At 46.6% G+C, this 20,908-nt stretch overlaps 1 protein-coding gene across 1 annotated transcript in view; it reads right to left on the minus strand.

Annotated features, from left to right (window-relative positions):
* The window catches only part of LOC119391460 (tudor domain-containing protein 7), a 70,648-nt gene that overhangs the window by 9,971 nt on the left and 39,769 nt on the right, over positions 1 to 20,908 (minus strand). Inside the window, exons 10-11 of the mRNA XM_037659143.2 lie at positions 18,005 to 18,169; positions 10,925 to 11,354 (exon numbers count right to left, since the gene is read on the minus strand). Coding sequence (XP_037515071.2) covers positions 10,925 to 11,354; positions 18,005 to 18,169 — 595 coding nt within the window. The remainder of the gene's footprint in view (positions 1 to 10,924; positions 11,355 to 18,004; positions 18,170 to 20,908) is intronic.

Consider the following 20,908-nt stretch of genomic DNA (forward strand, 5'->3'; position numbering starts at 1 on the left):
ACAAGCAGGGATACCAAATTTACTATTTGAATATACAGCCTATGAAAAACAGTGATGGTCGAGTGAAGCTACAGTTGATTGACGGGGTTGATCAGTTTCCTATTAAAGCCAACTTTTCAGCAAACGGTATTAGTGGTTTGCTGTTGTGCAAGGATGTATTGCCAGCGTCGCTTCATGTTTATAACAGGCTTTTCAAGTGTGAAGCATGATTCCTGATGTTCAATCACAAGCTTGCTTGATTGGTTTGTGGGGTAGGGACACTAAAGTGACACAATAAATTAGTTTAGATGGATAAATTATACTCTGAAAACTCTAGTGTCGTTAATTGAACCACCATAGGTTTACTAATAGATAAGAAAATCAGTGTCGAAAGTTTCACTTTTAAATTTCCCGCCGAAATCTATGGTGACGTCACGGATTTCAAAGTGTTGTTTCGTATTTTGGCCACATTGGCTAAACGAAATTTCCTGAGACTTGTTATGTTATCAGAGGCAAATAATCTATGTCAGAGTGAAAGTTCAATGCTTGAGAATGTCTAAAACCACATTATGCGCACCATTAGTATAATCGAGAAATTAAGGCAAATGTAGGACACAATTTGCCCCACCAGTGGAACATCCTGGAACAAGCCCGATGACTCAGTAGGGCCCCAGTACAATTAATCGCATACTCAAACTACCCAAGACAAGAAAGAATGTTTCAGTGCACTACAACGTGTAATAAAATGAAACTTGTGCATTTCAGTCTCATTCCTGCAAAAGATAACTTTACATTACCCCTGAGAATAACTCAAGTTCCATTTTCGACGGGCTGTTCTCCACTAAAGCCCCTAGCTTCGTTGTGCCAGCTGTCGGGTAGTAAAGCAAGTAAAGGACAGGCATGGCTATGTCAGAAGGTTGTTCTCGTAGGCGGGCGGTTTGCGTTAACAATACACGAACCACTAAAACATGATTTTCTTCCAAACTAAGCATTTCCTTGGCACGAAACTTGGTTTCTGGAACACTATTCCAGAAATACACATAAACTTAATGATTAGCCTTTAGTGTCCCTTTACGTCTCAGGCTTCTTCAGAATACAATACACTTCATTTTTACCACTTAGGAACTACTTATGCCCAGTAGATGCCGTCAAAATCTATGACGTCACGGCGACTGGTGTGGCAACTTTAAAGGGACACTAAAGGCAAATATTAAGTCGACGTTGATTGTTGAAATAGCGGTCCAGAAACCTCGTAGTGCTGCTTTTGTGCCAAGGAAGTGCTTATTTTCAAATAAAATCACGTTTTTAGTGGTCCGCATCGCGTTAGCGCGCTTCAAATCTCCCGCCTGAAAATACGACTTTCATACGTCACTGCTGCCGTGCCCAACGTTGCCCGCTTTTACTGCGCGGCCGCCGACACTAGTAGCAGCCGAGCGGAAGTAGCGGGACCCACAGTAGCAACAACGGCGCTGCGGCAAAGACTTGCTCGGATGGGCGCATTCAAAGCCTTCACCAAGTTGCGGTTGGTCTCGTAATCCTCAGTACGAAAGTGCAGCGAGCACACACGCAGAGGTTTTGACTGTTTAGCACACTGGCGCAATGGCATGACACTAAGCCACTTCGAGCGTAAGGGTTCATTCCGCGGCACCCAGTGAAAAGACACACCGGTTTCCTTGCTGCAGCACTGGCGTTGTGCACCATTCGGGCATCCGGCAATATCACACGCATGCGGCATTTTGTCGAACTTTCTGTCAGAGCGACTTTCACGAGCGCGCAAAACACGCACGGCAGTACGCGATCCCGAAACTACCACTGAGACGGGCGAGGCGCAGTTCGGCGAAAACGAAACCTTTGAACCACGCGCGCCGTTCCCCATGGCAACGCCACGGAGGTTTTGTTTTCCATGAATCAAGCGGAAACGAACAAACAGCATTTTATTACGTCTTTTGATGCTCGGAATTTCTTTTTTTTACTGCTGCTAGTTTGATTACTAGTGATTTATTGTAGGCCGACTTCCATACGTCATCGGGATCACTTCGAAAATGTCCCACTCGTGGCGCTCATCATGTGATACATTTAGCTTAATTTTTCGGTAAGTAGGGCACTGCTGTTGATAATATTGCCGTTTTAGAAGTTGTCATACATTGGGCTTTCACTCTGACATAAATTGTTATTTGCCTTTAGTGTCCCTTTAAGGTGGTTTCGCCACGCTTATTTTCTTTTGGCGCGTTTTCTCGCTTACCAAGTGTCTTTTTGCAGCAAGCGTGGTGTTTCCAGCATCGTGAAAAGGCAATGTACTAATACAAGGAAAATTGTTTTTCTCTTTAGCATTCCTTTGAAGGGGCCCTGCGACACTTTTCCAAGTAGCCATGGAATGGCTTCACTAAAGGAGCTTTTGTTATTTCCTCATGAATCGACCACCTCAAACATTTTTAGAATCCGTCCAGTACGAGTGGAGTGACAAAAATTTGTCGCACGCTGTAATTGCTTTCCTTCTTCTGTCGTCCTGACGAAAGTGCTGGAAGCTAAGCAGGGGGGATGGCACAGGGGAAAAAGGTGCGTCATGCGCGCCCTGTGACCTTGAGCACTTTACTTTCTTCGAACGTGCGACATACTTTCAGCGCGATCGCGTGTGCACTGGGCAAGTGGCGGCCTCTCATGGCGGCTGCAGTGACTACCAAGCGTGCCATGCTGAAATCAGCCGTGGTACTTGAGTCAGTGATGCAGTGATTTTGCATCAATAGCATCATCTGTCAAGAGAAGAGGAAGCGATTTTTAGCTGACTTTGACAATTTATTGTAAATCCCAGGTCGAGTGCTGCACTATAATGTTTGGCTCGCGTGTTCTCGGGAGCTTCAACTACCGACCGGCAGCGTTTTCTGACCATGCTGAAATAGTGTTGCACGGCCCTTCTAACATTCCAAAGCAACTCAGGCTATCAGAGACACCGTAGTGGAGGTCTCAGGATAATTTCGATAACCCGTGCCTCTTTAACGTAAACTGAAATTACCCAGTACACATTGAACTTTAGCATTTCACCTCCATCGAAATGCAACCGTCGTGGCCTGAATTAAAGTCGCGACTTTCGGATCGGTAGCCCAGCACCGTAACTACTGGGACATTGTGGCATCTTCAACCATAAGGTATTTGAGCAAGAACTTAAGTATATTTAGCAACTGAATGCTAAAATAACATCTCAGGAAGCTGGCCTTAACTAAGGCATAAGTCAGTAACAACTCAGCAACTTTCCTTCTTTTGCTGTTTCCACTGAAAACAATGGAGGAGACAGAGAAGAAAGTGGCAAGAACACCAGCTTCGGGTGCCTTGAGTCCCCATCATATCACACTGTGACAGCAAGTCATGTGAACATAAGATTGGAAAAACAGCGCTGTGTGCGTGTGTTCCTTCTTAGGTGTTTCGTCTTTTTGCGCTGGTAAATCTATGTTAAAGGGACACTAAAGAGAAACCGGAAGTTGATCTTCGATGGTAGATTATCTTATTACGATTATAACGGTACCATTATTACGGCGAGCAGAGCTTTCGTAAGCGAGAAAATAGCGAAAAACAAAATGTGGGTGGCGACGCCACCTTGAAGTTTCCGCACTATTTGCCGTGACGTCACATGTTTTGAAGGCGCCTACTAGGGACTACGTAGTTCGTATTCGGTAAAAATGAAGTACATTGTCCTCTGAGGGGGCCATAGACTTAACATACAAAGTTTGGGGTAATTTTGTCGAGCCAATCGCGCCAAAATACGATACACTTTGAAATCAATGACGTCACTGCGGGGAGATTTCGGCGCGATATTTAAAAATGAAACTTTGGACTTGATTTTCTCCTCTATTAATAAACCTATGATGGCGATATTAACGGCATTAGAGTTCGATCTAAACCGATTCATTGTTTCTCTTTAGTGTCCCTTTAAATATGGAAAAACAAGCTTAAATAAAACACAATGCCACCACATTTTCAGCCAAAGAGAAAAATAAGAAGCATCAGTACATACACACAAAGGGACCCTGAAACAGTTTTGACAATATTGTACAAATGCAATGAGATGGCCGAGCAAATCCACAGGATCATTAGCAGACGAATATTATGTCACTGTACCCCTGCCTATGGCACGCTGCACGGGTGAGTGATGTTGCGGGTAATTTTTACAACCTAACTATGAACAATATTGTTAATAATCATTGGAACACTTTTTGATTGGTTATATAAAGTGTGAAGAAGAAGACGCGTCGCCGGTCAGCAGTATCGCCAACGCTCGCCTCGTGCTGCTGGTCGCTGGCATCTTTCTGGACGGTGCTCTGCCCCACTCGCTGTGTTTGTTCAGAGCGTCACCACAGGAACGCACCGCCAATAAACCTCTTCTCAATTGGTGGAGGGTGCTGAGGGTCCCCATCAACTGAACCTGGGGCTGCGAAGCAGAACACTTCCGCCCGTCATGACAACGAACGTCGACCAACCGGCCCCGTCCGCCCAGTCCGGCAGCGGCACCGGAGTTCCTCGGCTGAGGGACCCCAAGGTTTTCAGCGGCGCCGATGAGACCGACGTAGAGGACTGGTTCACTAACTACGAACTGGTGAGCGCGCACAACAAGTGGGATGACGCCGACAAGTTGACCCATGTCGTGTTTTATCTCACTGACGTTGCCGAAATGTGGTATCACAACCACAAAAGCGCTATCCCGACATGGTCAGTATTCAAGACGTCTTTTGCTGAAGTGTTTGGCCGACCCGCTGTCTGCAAATTTCGTGCCGAACAACGCTTGCGCACTCGAGCCCAGAAGACGTCCGAAACGTTTACGAGTTACATTGAAGACATCATCGATCTTTGTAACCGTGTCAACGCCGCCATGCCCGAGACTGACAAGATTCAGCACATCCTCAAAGGGATCGATGATGGCGCATTTCAGATGCTCCTGGCCAGGAATCCTCGCACCGTTTCGGAAGTCGTCACCTTATGTCAAAGTTATGACGAGTTGAGGAAGCAGCGCGCCCTGACTCGGCCATTTTCATCGCACGCCGACTCGCTCTCGAGTCTTGGTACTGTTCCCGAGCACTCGCCGACGCTTCAGGAGATCAAGGACTTCGTGCGCGAAGAAGTTGCTCGTCAACTTTCCTTCGTCCCGTTCACACAGGAGCCGCCCTCTCGTCTGCCGCCAACGCTCCGCACTGTTATTGCCGAAGAGGTCGCCTAAGCCGTTCCCGTCGCTCACCATCCGCAGTCCGTGGCCGCGCCTCTTACATATGCGCCGGCTATGCAGCCCGTAGCCTCACCTCTTACGTATGCCCAGGTGGTGCGTAGGCCTCCCCAACAGCCTTACCCACCTATGCAGCAATATGCCCACCAATCTGCACCTATTCCTACATCTTGGGCCGAGCCGCGAGTCAGCACTTCTTGGAGGACTCCTGACAATTGCCCCATTTGCTACGCCTGCGGTACTCCAGGGCACGTTGCGCGATATTGTCGCCGTCGCTTGCAAACATCCATCGACGCTACCCGGCCATTCCAATACGGCGCTCATCCCATGCGCCCATCTCCTACCCGACCCTCACCACCGTATGCTTGCCCTGACCTCCCTGACTTACCGTCGTGCCGCTCACCATCTCCTCGACGGCGAACGCTCTCCCCAATGCGTCGCCGACCCGGACCCTCGAATCAGGAAAACTAAACGCCGCAGTTCAAGAGGCAAGAACTGCGCCATCTTCGAACTGCCCAAGTCCTCGCATTTATCCTGCTAACGTAGTCGCCGTATCTGTCGATGGTGTTCCTTCATTTACCCTTGTAGACACCGGCGCAGCCGTTTCTGTTATAGCCGCCAAGCTCTGCCGTTCACTACGCAAAGTGACCACGCCGCTCTCTGGACTGTCACTACGCACGGCCAGCGCACAGCACATTACACCTCTCGCAGCCTGTACTGCCCGTGTATTCATACAAGGCTCTATGTACGTCGTGGAGTTTATTGTTCTTTCTGCCTGCTCGCACGACGTCATCCTCGGGTGGAATTTTTTATCACGTCACAATGCCGTCATCGACTGCGCACGCGCAGTTGAATTTTCGCCGCTTTGTGCAGAGCCATTCCACGACGCTCTTGATCAGCTGCCTAAACTCGTTGTGCGCGAGGACACCGACATTCCGCCTGCCTCTCTTGCCGTTGTCCCTGTCTTTTGCGGTGGCCTCAACGATGCTACGGTCTTGTTCACACCTTCAGACACCTTCATGAGTCGCAGAGCCGTCCCACTGCCTTTTGCTGCTCTTGACATCGCTGCCGGCCACAGCAATATTTTTGTCTACAATCCCCTCTCCGCACCGGTTACATTGCTTGTCAGCGAATGTCTCGGTCGCGTGGAAGAGCTTGACTCTTCGTTCTTTCTGAACGTGCCAGACGAATCGTGTCATACTGACTCGAATGACCTTCATGCCCTTTCCACACAGGAGGGCTCGTCGAGTGAAATATTCACGAGTTCAATCGCCGACACCCTGACTGCCGAAGAACGCGCCGTGCTTCGACTTCTCCAACACTTCACGACTTCATTCGATGTTTCTCAGCCGCAGTTGGGCCGCATGTCAGAAGTCCACCACTACATTGACACCGGTTCGCACCAGCCATTGCGTCAACGACCGTACTGCATCTCTGCTGCAGAACGTCGCGTCATCAACAACCAGGTCGAAGATATGCTACGCCGTGGCATTATTCAACCATCCCACAGTCCTTGGGCATCTCCTGTCGTGCTAGTTCGCAAGAAGGACGGGTCTATTCGTTTTTGCGCCGACTACCGTCGCTTAAATAAGGTGACGCGGAAAGACGTCTATCCTTTGCCGCGCATCGACGACGCCCTTGACAGCCTTCAAGGAGCAGAATTCTTCTCGTCCTTAGACTTACGTTCTGGCTACTGGCAGGTTCCGATGGCTGAAGCTGATCGCGAGAAAACTGCATTTATTACACCTGACGGGCTGTACGAATTTAACGTGATGCCACGTTTGAACGACTCATGGACAACACACTGCGTGGCCTCAAGTGGTCTATGTGTTTATGCTACCTCGACAATATTGTCGTTTTCTCTCCTGATTTTCCTACCCATCTACATCGGCTCAGACAGGTTTTGACGTGTTTAACCAATGCTGGACTGCAACTCAACCTCAAGAAGTGCCGCTTCGCCGCGCGGGAGCTGACCATCTCAGGCCACATTGTGTCCAAGCACGGTGTTCTACCCGACCCTGCGAAACTTCGTGCCGTCGCCGAGTTCCCGAAGCCTGTTACCATCAAAGAGCTTCGAAGTTTTGTCGGACTATGCTCCTACTTCCGGCGCTTCGTCCGAAATTTCGCGTCCATCATGTCGCCGTTGACCCAGCTCCTACGCGGTGACACAGACCTCTCCTCCTGGTCTCCTGAGTGCGACGTCGCGTTTGCTACGCTCCGTCGTCTGCTCACCTCTCCTCCCATCCTCCGCCATTTCGACCCAACAGCTGCCACTGAAGTGCATACAGACGCTAGTGGGGTCGGTCTTGGTGTTGTCCTCGCCCAACGTAAGCCCGGCTACTCCGAATACGTCGTCGCCTATGCAAGTCGCACGCTGACAAAAGCAGAGACCAATTACAGCGTCACTGAAAAGGAGTGCTTAGCTCTAGTATGGGCGCTTACCAAGTTCCGCCCGTATTTGTACGGTCGCCCGTTCGACCTGGTAACGGATCACCATGCCCTTTGTTGGCTCGCCACGTTGAAAGATCCGTCTGGCCGACTAGCCCATTGGGCACTCCGAATTCAGGAGTACGATATTCGCGTCATCTATCGCAGCGGACGCAAGCACTCCGACGCGGACGCCTTGTCCCGTTCGCCTCTACCTCCAGACTCAGCCTGCGCAAAGAACTGCACACACTCGGTCACATCCCTCGAAATTGACTCCATTGTTACTGAACAACGCCGTGACCCGTGGATCGCTTCTCTTTTCGGCTATCTTTCTGGAGCATCGACCACTCCTGTATCCCGATCTCTCCGACGCCAAGCTGCCCATTTCGCCATTCGTGATCGGCTGCTACACTGACAGAACTACGCTCCCGCAGGCCGTAAATGGCTCTTGGTCATTCCCCGCAGCTTAAGATCACAAATATGTGCTGCCTTCCACGACGATCCACAATGTGGCCATGCCGGAGTTTTCAAAACCTACGAACGTATTCACCATCGCTACTACTGGCGCGGAATGTACAACTCTGTACCAAAATTTGTTCAGTGCTGCCCTGACTGTCAGCGTCGCAAATCACCGCCTTCACGCGCGTCTGGAGCCTTGCAGCCACTTCCGTGCCCTGCCAAACCCTTCGACCGCGTCTGCATAGATCTCTACGGCCCACTGCCGATGACACCGGATGGCAATCGGTGTAGATCATTTGACACGCTACGCCGAAACTACTGCTCTGCCAAGTGCTACAGCGCGGGACGTAGCATCTTTCGTCCTATGCCGATTCATCCTTCGTCACGGCGCACCTCCGGAACTCCTCAGTGACAGAGGTCGAGCCTTCCTCTCCGAAGTCGTCGAAGCTCTGCTTTCCGAATGCCACGTTGTTCATCGACGGACCATGGCCTACCACCCGCAGACTAACGGGCTCACCGAACGATTCAACCGCACCCTCGGTGACATGCTCGCGATGTACGTGACATCTGATCATGGTAACTGGGACCGCATTCTTCCATTCATAACGTTCGCATACAACACCGCGACACAGGCTACCACGGGATTCTCACCTTTCTTCCTCCTGTGTGGACGCGAACCTTCGCACACCATCGACACTCTCCTACCATATCATCCGGACGCTTCCGAATGCCCACCTGCGTTCGAAGCTGCCCGACAAGCGGAAGAGTGCCGCCAACTCGCGCGCACCTTTACATCGCAAGAACAACAGCGCCAGAAGGAAAGCAACGCCGACTCACTTCGAAGTCCCAGCTATTCCCCTGGATCTCTTGTATGGCTGGCTGCTCCCTACCAAACTCCTGGGCTGTCCTCAAAACTCGTCCCAAAGTATGAAGGGCCTTACCGCGTTTTGGAGCAAACATCCCCGGTGAATTTTATCATTGAGCCAGTTTCCCTATCTGACGACATGCGCCGGCGTGGACGTGACCTCGTCCACGTGGCCCGCCTCAAGCCATACCACAGCCCTCTGCCTCCAGACTCCCAGGTCGCCAAGATGGCTCTTTTTCGGCGGGGGCGAATTGTGAAGAAGACGCGTCGCCGGTCAGCAGTATCGTCAACGCTCGCCTCGTGCTGCTGGTCGCTGGCATCTTTCTGGACAGTGCTCTGCCCCGACTCGCTGTGTTTGTTCAGAGCGTCACCACAGGAACGCACCGCCAATAAACCTCTTCTCAAAAGAAAAGAGTTACGAATATGCAATCGCAATTTAATGATTTGAGAACTTCTAGCGGATAGCGAGCATTATCTGCCTCTATAACAACATGTCCCACACTGATGTGAGCTGTGCAACCAGTGTTGACCTCGAGGCTTCTTTTCCCTAACACCACGAATTGCCTTTGGTGCACTGCGGGCTGCAAATTTGACTGGCGATATGTCAATTGCTGCAACATTTTGTGCCTATGCAAGGCACGTAGCGAGTGGAGCTGCTGTAGCGTGTTGGTACAGTATCACGCCATCAATCAATGCGAGGATGCATGCGAGGATGCATTGAAGAAAGTGTGACCAGACAGTATCATTGCGGCATCTAGTGGCGATGGCTGCAGGAGGTGGAGCTCAGCCCCAATGTCCAGTTAACCCTCCCGCTAGGCAATGTCTGAGGAAGAAAAGCAGTGCTAACAATGAGGGTAATGCAAATTGCCAGTAGCTGACTTGATAACAGCTGCTTCACTTAATTTGTGGTGCAAATGATTTGATAATGTTGTAGCCTAAACTCTTAAACAAATTAAAAGAAGCATTTGAGGGACTCTAATTATGGATGAAAACTTGAAACGCTTGGTTAATAGTGAGATAATTAGGAAAACAATTAAGTGAGACAAGTAAAGATCAGGTTATGCTTAAGTGTGTCAATGATGGCATCAAGAAATGCATTAAACACTCTGGGCAACTGATTTCTGTCATCTGCAAGCAAGTGGCCACTCAATGCCTCAACAAAAGATAAGTGTCTTCCCTCCAACTTTCTCGATTGAGTGAACATGCAGGTTTTGTCCATAAAGTAATAAGACTGAGTCTGGTAAAAAGAATTTATTGATCCAATTGGTACCAATTAATACAGTTCTACAAAGTAGTCTCCTTGGGCGTAAGAGCACTAAGACGTCTGCTGGGCTCGCATCATGGCTGTTGCAGCACTGATGGAAGCCCGGCAGACTTCATTCCTGCTCCCAAAGCTCAAGAGAAGCCTGAAAGGTGACAGTTTCGACGGTGTTCCCACCACTGAATGGGCTGTCACAAAGTCTGCGAAAGAGGTCGTGGTAACGGACTTTCAGAGAGCCTTTGCAGTTTGAGAACAGTGTTGGCAGCAGTGTATTGATGCCGAAGGAGAATATTTTGAAAAATTTTAGTATGTACTGATTGGATCAACAGACTCTTTTTACCAGACCCAGTCTCGTTAGCTTAAGGACAAACCGTGTATGCATGCTCCGAAACTAAAAAGTCTTTCAAGCTATAAACTAGGGCACTTGGCAAAGCTTACACCGACATTTACAAAAGCTATTGCTTTTCTTCCACTGTCGCACATCATGTGCCTTATACTCTGTATGTTTTTTTTAAAACATGTTGCAACAGTAACTTGTTTACCTTTTTAAAGCAGCACCTTTGAAGTGCATCTCAATTCTGCATATACAAATGTCGCAGCCTTCAACAACCCTTTGGACAGAGGCTTCTGCTGTAGAAAATTCTACCGAAAACCCAATGCTAACAAACTGAGCTCTGTGGTTGCCAAACTACAAAAAAAAAGGCAGAAAAGGGGGTGAAAGACCAACCTTTTGCACTAGCACGCGGTACCAAATCTTGTCCGAATGATAACCAGCATAGTAGTGGCCCTTGCGGAGCAGCGCCTCAGGCAGGCCCCTAGGGAAGGTACTGGAACCCTCTGCAGCATAATAACTTTGCATTTCTGACATCAGGGCCTCCAGCTCTGCCCTCTTGTCCACCAACTGAAACGTGAAGCTCTGCGGATTGGCAGCGTCCGTAACTTTGACATCCAGGAAAAACACAGGGGTGCGGAACTGAAGCACTGGAAGGGGCTTGGCCTTGAAGCTTTCCTCATCCAGCATGGGTGGCACCATCAGGTCTTCCTTTGGATCAGACAACTGCGAGGCAGTGCCAGCAACATCTGGGCCATCGCCTTTTGGCCCACATGTCATCGTCAATGCCTTAACTAGTGATGTCATGAAGGTGTCTCCAGCAGCACTGCGAAGAAGATTGCACAGGAACAAGAACTTTTTTTTTATGTGGTCATGGATACAACAGCACGAAACAGTACGCTGCCTTTAGGCCAGACTAAACCACAGCTCTCCATACTTCTCATTCACTTCTCGCACCCTCAGAGAGAGAGCGCCAATTTAAAAGCATACTAACATAAATTTTACACTTCATTACTTTGCATATATTTGATGGTTCTCTATCTCAACAGCCAAGAACCCTACAAGCCTCAGAGACCTAAATAATTAGGCACAAGGGCTTCTTTACAGCCAAGTTGCATTTGTTTCTACTATTTCATGATGCAGATCGTGACCATGTCGGAGAGGCATGTCACAATGTTTGAACACTTGCTTCAGCTTGCTGAGCATGTAGAACCGGTGGCACTAGGCTTGCCACCATCTTTATACAGCCAGTAAAATTTTGCAATTGTGTAAGAAAACTATGATTTGTTGGAAGCCAGAGGTAAGCAAAGTGCTGTGCGACTTATGTGTTTGTACAATTATGGTGTGAATTATGACACACAACTTGCATCGGGCAAGGACCCTGTTAGGCATTGATACGTGGCACAAACCACTAAACTGCTGCAGGCAGATTCATCCACATTTCTTCAACCATCTGGGAATGCCAAATTTTCTGCACTTGAGGACTTCCCATTTACACCGGTGAGCTTTTAGCATAAAGTGTGTGTGTGTGTGTGTGGGGGGGGGGGGGGTTGACGATACATTAATGCCACTGTATTTCCCTGTTATATTCAATCTTGGTGGAACCTGTGACAGGTGACCTCCATGAGGAACGCTCTTGTGGCTGAAAGAACAAACGCCAATGAGCGTAGAAACACTATTAGGAAGAGTGTGAGCAAGAATGGCTGTAATAAATAAGCATGTAGCTTACTGCATTACTTCAATTTCTGTGACACTGCTTCAGCACCCCCCCTTTAAACTTTCTAAGCAGAAAATCCTCGACAGAGTTTACTTGAAAAATGCTACGATAAACGACAAATTATAATCGGTGCATGTCACCGGCTGGGAAAGTACAGTGCATTAAAAAAAATAATAATGCATGGTAAATAAAATAGGAACGGTACTTCATGGCCCTGTACTACTATGGCTGATATATCAGTCGACAAAAATCACTGCCTGCCCCTTCCATAGTTTTACAGTTCTTGCATCAACTTTACAAGTGCACTGTCAATGTCTTCTAGTTGCACGTCATAAAAACAAAATACAGTAGCATACACATTGTGCGATTGACCAAAGCTATTTCGGCACAGCTTCTGGCACAGCTGAAACCTCACTTTAAAGCAGCAAATCAGCCTTTTGCAGCAGTTACCAGTCCCACATTTTCGAACATAAATATTCAAGTTTCCATTTATTTATGTCTCTATTTACTTAAGCTGGAGCAGTTGTGCCATGTTCAATGTAATCGCTTTTTGCGCACATGCATGCATTTTTAGAATACCCCAAAAGATGAATTTAAGTAACTGATCTTCATTTTCATGTGGAGAGCCCCAAGGTTATCCTGTCCTGCAACCTCGGGCCACCTAACATTTGCCAGCAATGCACTTCATATTTGCAAGCGAATCTGGCTCACCCCGATGCTTTAGTTACATTACTGGAAGTGCAAGCTGTTGAAATTTTCCATGCATTCTCTTTACTATTGAAAAGAACTGTTCTGATGTTTGTGCTTTCATAACAACCTACCGTAAAATTCCGAGCAAGCGCCCCCTCCGATTTCACAGCTAAATTCAAATTTCTGTGCCATTCCGGGAAAGTGCCCCCCCCCCCCCCCTACACTCTCCTTTATCTCAAAGCACCTGTGCCTGAAGTTTATCATGAAAGTTTGATTTTCTTTTTCTTTCCCACATAATGATCTCACCCATAACAGGGCGCACGACACCCATTATGATTTTCAGGTTGCCGCGAGCAAAAGCATGGCCTTCGAGATCTGTATTTGCAATTTGAGTAATTATTCTGATGACATATAGCTGTTGCGTTGGCGGGGGCTCATCATCGGAAGTGCTTCCATGCACTGTTACCCACGGTCATCACGTTGCATTTGTGTTTTTGAATTATTGTAATGCACCGTGCCATATACGAGAGCCGGAGGACTTCTGAGAAAGTCCATGTGGACTTAACTTTTTTTGTTTCCTTGCTGCCACCATCTTGAATTTTGGTGCCGTTCCGGGAAAGCATCCCCCTTCCACTTTGCCGGTATGTACCGCCAGTTATGGCAAGACAACGGAAAAATCTGGGATCAGGGACGCTACGGCGTGGTGACAGCTTTATTACGCACTTGTTCGGGAGGTTTTTTTTATTTCAGCTTTTATGGGCTCGTAGACATGTTGATAGAAGAGCCACCATTCCAGTCGGAAGCACCACTCCTAACCTTTTAACGGCTAACAGAGGGGGTTACGGCAGCTAGTTTTTCTTGCTTTTTTCCCCTATGGTCGCGCAATGCGGCTCATCTGACAACGGTAATGATGTGCTTCATTGTCATGGGCATTCTGGGCCCAAAAATCTTTGGCCACCTGTTCACAGCAGTATTTTAACTGCGCGCCAGAACGATGGGAGTTGCTGAACGAGTGGTGCAGTGTGTAAGTGGCAACTGCACAGCGTGAACAAATTTTCACATGTGAAGCCAATCCTCGAAGGTTTCGTGGGCCAAAGTTGGGATGTTTTACAGCGCTTGTGGCATACCCGATAGAACTACAGTCGACGTCCGATTTCCCGGACATGCCTGATTTCCCAGACTCATCTGTGGCACCGTCAAGTTCCCCGTAGAGTCAATGTATTAAAAAGTCCGAAATTCCGGACGCTTATAGCCTTCGCCATCCGATTTCCCGGACTTTTTACTGTTAACCGCCGACCCAAAGTAGGGTAGCCACCCTACCCAAAGTCACCACTGACGCCGCCATTTTGGTTGTTTTCATTTTCATATCCTTGAACCCACCATACTCGCATCGCAGGTGTGGCCAATGCCTGTGTGGCCAGCAGCACCGCCGCACCGCGCCGCGGCTGCCGTAACCTCGAAACCGCACGTGTCAATCCGTTGCCAGCCGTAGCTTAGCCAAGCCAAACCTCACTGTGTTCGTTCACGTGTTGTTTTGACAGCTGCGGTCGTGTCTGCGGTTGATCGTGTGCTGCTGCGCGCTGCCTTCAGTGATCACGTTTCCCGACTTTCAGCATCCACCGAGTTCCTAGCTGTTTCGTGCTGCGCTTTTCGTCGAGCGGATTCGCCGTTTACAGCAATGGCACCGACTGCTCCTTCGTCTTCGTCCGCGCCTTCGAAGCGCACAAAGCCACCTCGTAGGCTCACGATGACGAACTGCCATCCGCGGACGTTGCCTTCAACGATCTGCACGCTGGCGGCGTGTTGATTCCAGCCGAGATAACCCTTGAGAGCTTCGCCGACGCTGACAAAGACCTCGAGCTATGTGCGGAGTTGACCGATGATGAAATCATTCATCAAGTTACGGAGGATTCCGATGACTCCGACACCGAGAACGAAGAGCCAGCTCCTACACAGCCAAAGAGCTCGGAGTTGACGCGAGCACTGATGACACTGTCATTGGTGTACAGCGGCAACATGACGTTGACTGAAATTGAGGCAGACATAATCGCGGGCAAGCGGACCGTGCAAAAGAAAATAAGCGACTTCTTTGCGCCCAAGTGCTGACCTATGAGGTAGTGTCGGCCACGTCGTATTTTTTTTTTTATAAACGGCTCTTTTCAGAGCCACCTAAACGATGCATTAGCTGAATTGCTATGGGAATCTTGTACTCCGGCTGTGACCCTCTCCGTCAGCGAAAAATACCTACCAAGAAGGTGCGTTTTCACGTGCATTCGTTTTTTCGGACTGCCCGATTTTCCGGACGTTTTCGCGGTCCCTTGAGAGTCCGGGAATTCGGACGTCGACTGTACACAAGAAGTCCGTGCCTTCGTTTCGGAAGCGAAGTGATGAAGGCCTAGACAGTTTTCTCGTGCGTTTTTTTTAACGTGCGGAAATGACAATCTCCTTTAAATTAAACATACACTCGCTTTTGAACCAGGATATCGGTGAACGTTTTAATGAAAGGCCTACTGGAACGATGTTAGCCTTAGTTTTAGCCAACCCACCCTAACCAAGTTGCACCATTGGCTTTTGTCGTGTTTTAGATATTTGTCCTGTCGAATGATTCGATTAGGTATTATTCAATACGAATTCGAAACTCGATATTTGCTACCCCTTAATTGAAAAGTCTGCGATTTTGTGAATTAGCCACATCAGTGTCATTTTATCTGCGGGAAAACATTTCTGCCTCGACGTAGAGTGTGACTAATTAACAGGCTTGTGTCATTTTATCTGCGGCAAAACATTTCTGCCTTGACGTAGAGTTTGTGTGCGAAAATGACATGAGATTTACTGTCCCAGGATTTTTATTATATAATCTGTACTGCCTAAAAAAAAACACCTTGTACAAGACTACTCGTTTGTTATGAATTTTAAAAAATTTTAAATTTGTGTAGAAGCAAATTCAAATACTGTCATATTCGTTCAAATATTTGAAGTGCTCAAATATTTGCTCATGTCTTGTGTGTTTTTTTATGTTGTACAGTATTTATAAGTACTGTATTTACACAATTGTAAGTGGACTTGAATGCAGGTCAGACCCCTATATTGTGCATCAAAAAAAAAAAAAAAAAAAGACGTGTGAGCACATTATACAACAGAAATTTACTAATGTAGTCCCTGGACTGACTACCAATTATCACTAGAGACATTGCAGTCTTCATGAACTTCGATGCACAGACCATGTTCGCTTTGATGTGCGTCCTTGGTATTCCTGCTTCCGAAGCAAACAGACAGGCCTCTTGTGAGACTAATTAACAAAGAAAGTTGGACTACTTGGTTCTGATTTATCTTTTGTGACATACAGTTAATGTGACATACGGTTAATTAAGAGGGGATGTGGCAATGGGAATGGTAAAATTTGGTCAAATTCTAATTTTCGATTTTTTTTTTCCAATTCTCAGACCATTTTTTACGTCCTGGTGAAATATTAGAAAAAAAAAAAAAAAAAGAAAAGAAAGAAAGAAACCGGAGAGGGGCGAAGCATGCAGTGTGCACCAGTGTTTCCCACAGCAAAATCTTTGCTCTTTACTGCTTTACTCGCCACTGGTCCACTAACACACCATTACTTTGCAGATATGTTTCAAGAATTGGTGTTTCGATTAGATGACTTTACCGTAGAGATGCACGTTTGTGTCTCTGGTTTTATATAAGAAACTTGAGTGCCTTGGTAAATTTCGGCGGGGATTCTGACACCACTGCTAAGCCAAACATGTTTTAGGCGGTAATGATGAACCTTTAACTGATAATATGCATAGTATGAACCAGTGGCGAGTAGTGGGATTTACCCAATTTTTGTGGCGCATACCCATTTATGATTGACTGTGACAACAACATGACACACCGACAAGGCGAGACCCTAACGTGCTTCGCCCCTAATACATATTAGAAGCTGAGAAATTGTCATCGAAAACTATTTGAAAATCGGGCTTCAGAAGGCGCAAATCTTGCAGCTTTACCTTAGCACAGTGCTCCATCCTGGCATCATTGAGTCTAACAAATGTCGTAACTCACCAACTACATCAGATAGCTCAAACTGATTTCAGTGATGATATCGGAATACATCACATTTGCATGCCAAGTTTCGTCACTTTATCCCCATGAATAACAAAAATAATTTTCATTGCCATGTCTCCCATAATTTCGTCACACGGCAGTCACCATTGCTGTACAACTTGTTCAGAATCTCCAAACTTGCACCCTGCCACACAATTAGTTTTTGGCATGAAAAACAGCAGCCCTTTTGAACGTTGCTGTGAACGAGGGCCAAAAGTTTGTTTTGGCCCACAGCACCCATGATGATTCAGCATGGTGGTGATCAACCCCAACAGGAGCACGCAGATGTAGAAAAAAATGTGCCATAAAGTGAAGACCTTACAACTACAGGTAACCCCCGAACAAACCACTGCTGTGCACCATCAACAGAAGTTCTTCCCACAATGATCGGCGCACTTCCAAAAGAGCCACGGGCATGACACTATATGGTGCATGCAGGGCACACACTAAAACTTGAAAAAGAAAACACGAGAAGAACCTTCCGAACAAGTGTGTGAAATAACCATATGCTGCGGGTAGAGCTGCAAGGCAAATGTAATGTTGTAATCATGCAGTAGCGTCATGATTTCTCGTTTCTCTTGCCATTACTGGGGGCACACGGGTCGGTTTTGAGTGAGAGACTAACTCCAACTTCTCAATTTCAAATTAAAAAAAAAAAAATACGTCACCCAACAATAGTGTAATTCAAGGCTGAAGTTCACATTTTAGGGTTAGGAAAATTTATACTGCAGATATTCGCAAGGTCTAGAGTAGGATTCACGACAGGGGAAAAACTGCCATCCACATGACAAATGGTTTGCCTAGGAATAAATTTTGAGCGCCATAATTGAGTACATGGTGCAAAAGCAGATGAAGGCATAAATGGCATAGCATATTTACATGTGCAGTCTCACACGAAAAAGCAGCCATAAGTGCCCAACCAAGGAAGCATGAAGATAAGCCATAAAACAAAGGATGGCCAGTCACGCACTTACCCATTAGTAACCGCCTCGGTCGATTGCTGCTGAGTGTTCTCCACATTAAAAGTCTTCGTGAGAAGTTCCTTCTTCTCGGCTGATTTTGCTTCCGCTGCTTTCTGGAGAGCAGTTCTCGAGATTGGAGGCCATTGAAATGGTCGCCTGGTCTTTTTTTCTGGTGGTCTGCAATATTCCATAATGAGAAAACATCTCTTTTTTTGTTTTGCCTTCCTCTCTTACTGAATTCAGTGCTACAGCACGTATTGCTCAAAAGAAATGAACATGTGCACATGCCAACAACCTTCAATTTTTGGGAAGACACAGCAGTTCCTTTAAAAAACTGTGAAACCTTGTTCTGTAAAAATGCTGTGAACAGACATTGACAGTCACAGCAAAATTGATCTGTGCCACAAAGAGAAATACATATTCATAGACTATTTGTGAAATGTTGATGCACAGCTGATGCATAGGTTCGAATATTTGAGTAGATGCAAAAAAAATCTATATGTGGCGTTTTTTTTTTTCAGAAAGAGCCAAATGCAAAAACCGAAACTAGGCTAAATTTCAAGGGAGCGTAAAGCGCGCCTAAGTATCTTTAACTTCTAAAACAGTTAGAATCCGAATGGGGTCATTCTTGATTGCAACGTGAACTCAAAAAGGCAGTTTCTAATCAAAAATGAGCCAAATGCTGCACCTGTTTCAATCAAACTGAGCCACATTCATTCAACCCAGCGCTGCATCAACAATTGTGACCAAAACAACCAACATGGTCTCATCCAATATGTTTCATTTGTGTCCTCGTTGCTTTGCTATTGTGTTTACATTCTACAATTAGTTTTTCTAGGGCGATTTGGCCCTTGCTGATGGACATGATGTTGTAGGGCAAAACACGAATATAAAGAGTATAAAGGCCGACTTTCCTACTTCTTTTTGCCACTTAGCGTTTCTTTCCGACTTTAGCGCAGCACTATCATGTCCTTCTTTCACTCGAAGACGATATATTCGAAATAAACTATATATGAAATGCAGATATTGGGCACCGATCTATTCCTTGAAGAAGAAGTTATCCGAAACGGCACGGCGTAAATGGAGCTCCGAAGAAGAAGAGCTGGAGCACTTTTCAAGGCCTTCAATAGATGCCAAGAACAAGAAAACGCTGCCGACAATCCAGAATAGTGCGCCTTTTGCCAGGGAGGACCACTCGCTCTTCAATTCGTCGTCGCCATTACGCGCATATGACGGAGCACGGCACCGACAGAAGCACAAGGATGATCTTAATTTTATTGCAAAATATTCCTATACCGTACATTCGAATCGTTTTACACTTCTTTTATGAGCTAATTCAAGCCCAAATAAAATGTTCCAATTTATAAGAGCCAAATAAAAACTTTACTCCTGAATGCCGACGATAGTGGGCTATATGGATTTTAGCCGCAAGACAGATTTGGCTTATTTAGGGGACAAGAACACACTGGCGAAAAATTGTTGGAGCAGGCCTGACCATATTGGCAGTAGCAAAAAAGTGTGTTTTTCTCAGTTTCAGTTAAAGTGCATTTGGCTCTTTCAGAAAAAAAATGCCACATATGCAAAAATTTTCAGATTTATTGTGACTGTATCACTGAAGATGCAGGATTGCGCCAAATATAGCACACCATGCAGATGGGCGAGCAATATTGCTGCCAAGGCTGAAACAAAATCTTGCCGATTGTGGTCTTTTTAGCGTGGTGTATGGAATAAAGCAAAGCAATTGTTTCCTGCGTTCAGGCATAATTGAACATTTCACTTAGTGCATCTGACCACCGATATCTTATGTAAAAGATGGCCGCTTACACATTTGTCTGTTCGCATGTTACGGCGTTAGTATACTTTCCTGCCCGAATTAGCAACCACTGACTTGTGGTTGGGAGCATCAGTTGCCGAGGAAATCGAAAAAGCTAAATAGCGACTTGAACTGGTCGGACCTCATATTTTTTTCACGTACCCAAGCCAATAATGTAACAAGAAATTGCCAGGTACTGTTGCAGGCACCTAAGCCTTTCGTGACGGATCTAAAGCCTACGACCACAACCTAAATCCTGCACAACAGAGCTGTGCTCAGGGGTGAGACGGCCGAAATTGAATTGGGAGCCATTTTTGGAGCGGCACTATTTCGATTTTGGAGCAGAACCTTGATTTCGAGCAGTTAGCGGCATTGAATATGTCATCTTAGGAGCTTGAAAAAACAGATTTCTAGTAACGTGGGGGGACAAGTACACATTAAAATTGGCTTAGAAAATGCGTAACACTGAAACAGCCTTTGGAAAAATTTTTGTAACAGATTATCGCCAGGTATGCGCTATACTACCTTTTTACCTAGCCCGAGTAACAAACGACATATGAAATAATTGAAAAAATGTTCTGCAAACTAGCATAAAAATTTGAAAAAAAAAAGAAAAACGAAAAAGCATCACACTTCTCAAAAATAAGAAAAATGTGACTGCACAAGAATTGTAGCTACATAGCAATAGGCTTTTGCTTAAGATCAGTGATATGATTTAGCATATTACCGTTTTGGCTTTTTGTAGGTCTGCTCATTTAGCTTTTCAAGCATTCCCAGAGCTTCCTGTAGGTCAGCAGTGTTACTCTTTGTCAGGAGAACAACATGATAAGCGCCTTCAGCTATCTGCTCAATCATGCGGTTGCACGGTTTGCGTACCATCAGGTGTACTGCATGCTTTTAAAAGGCGACAATAAAAGCACGCTGCACCGTTTCACCCACTGAAGCTGATGTGGGCGTCAAAATTTTTGCTTTTGAGGCCGTTTTGGAGCAGTGTGGTGCAATTTTTTTCAATTTTTATGCTTTAGGAGCAGCTTGCTGCAGGACAACGGAATTGTACCAAAAATGCGCAATATGCACAGCTGTCTCACCCCTGTGTGCTGCTT

The sequence above is a fragment of the Rhipicephalus sanguineus genome, chromosome 1 (genome assembly GCF_013339695.2).
Source record: "Rhipicephalus sanguineus isolate Rsan-2018 chromosome 1, BIME_Rsan_1.4, whole genome shotgun sequence".
Classification (NCBI taxonomy): domain Eukaryota; kingdom Metazoa; phylum Arthropoda; class Arachnida; order Ixodida; family Ixodidae; genus Rhipicephalus; species Rhipicephalus sanguineus.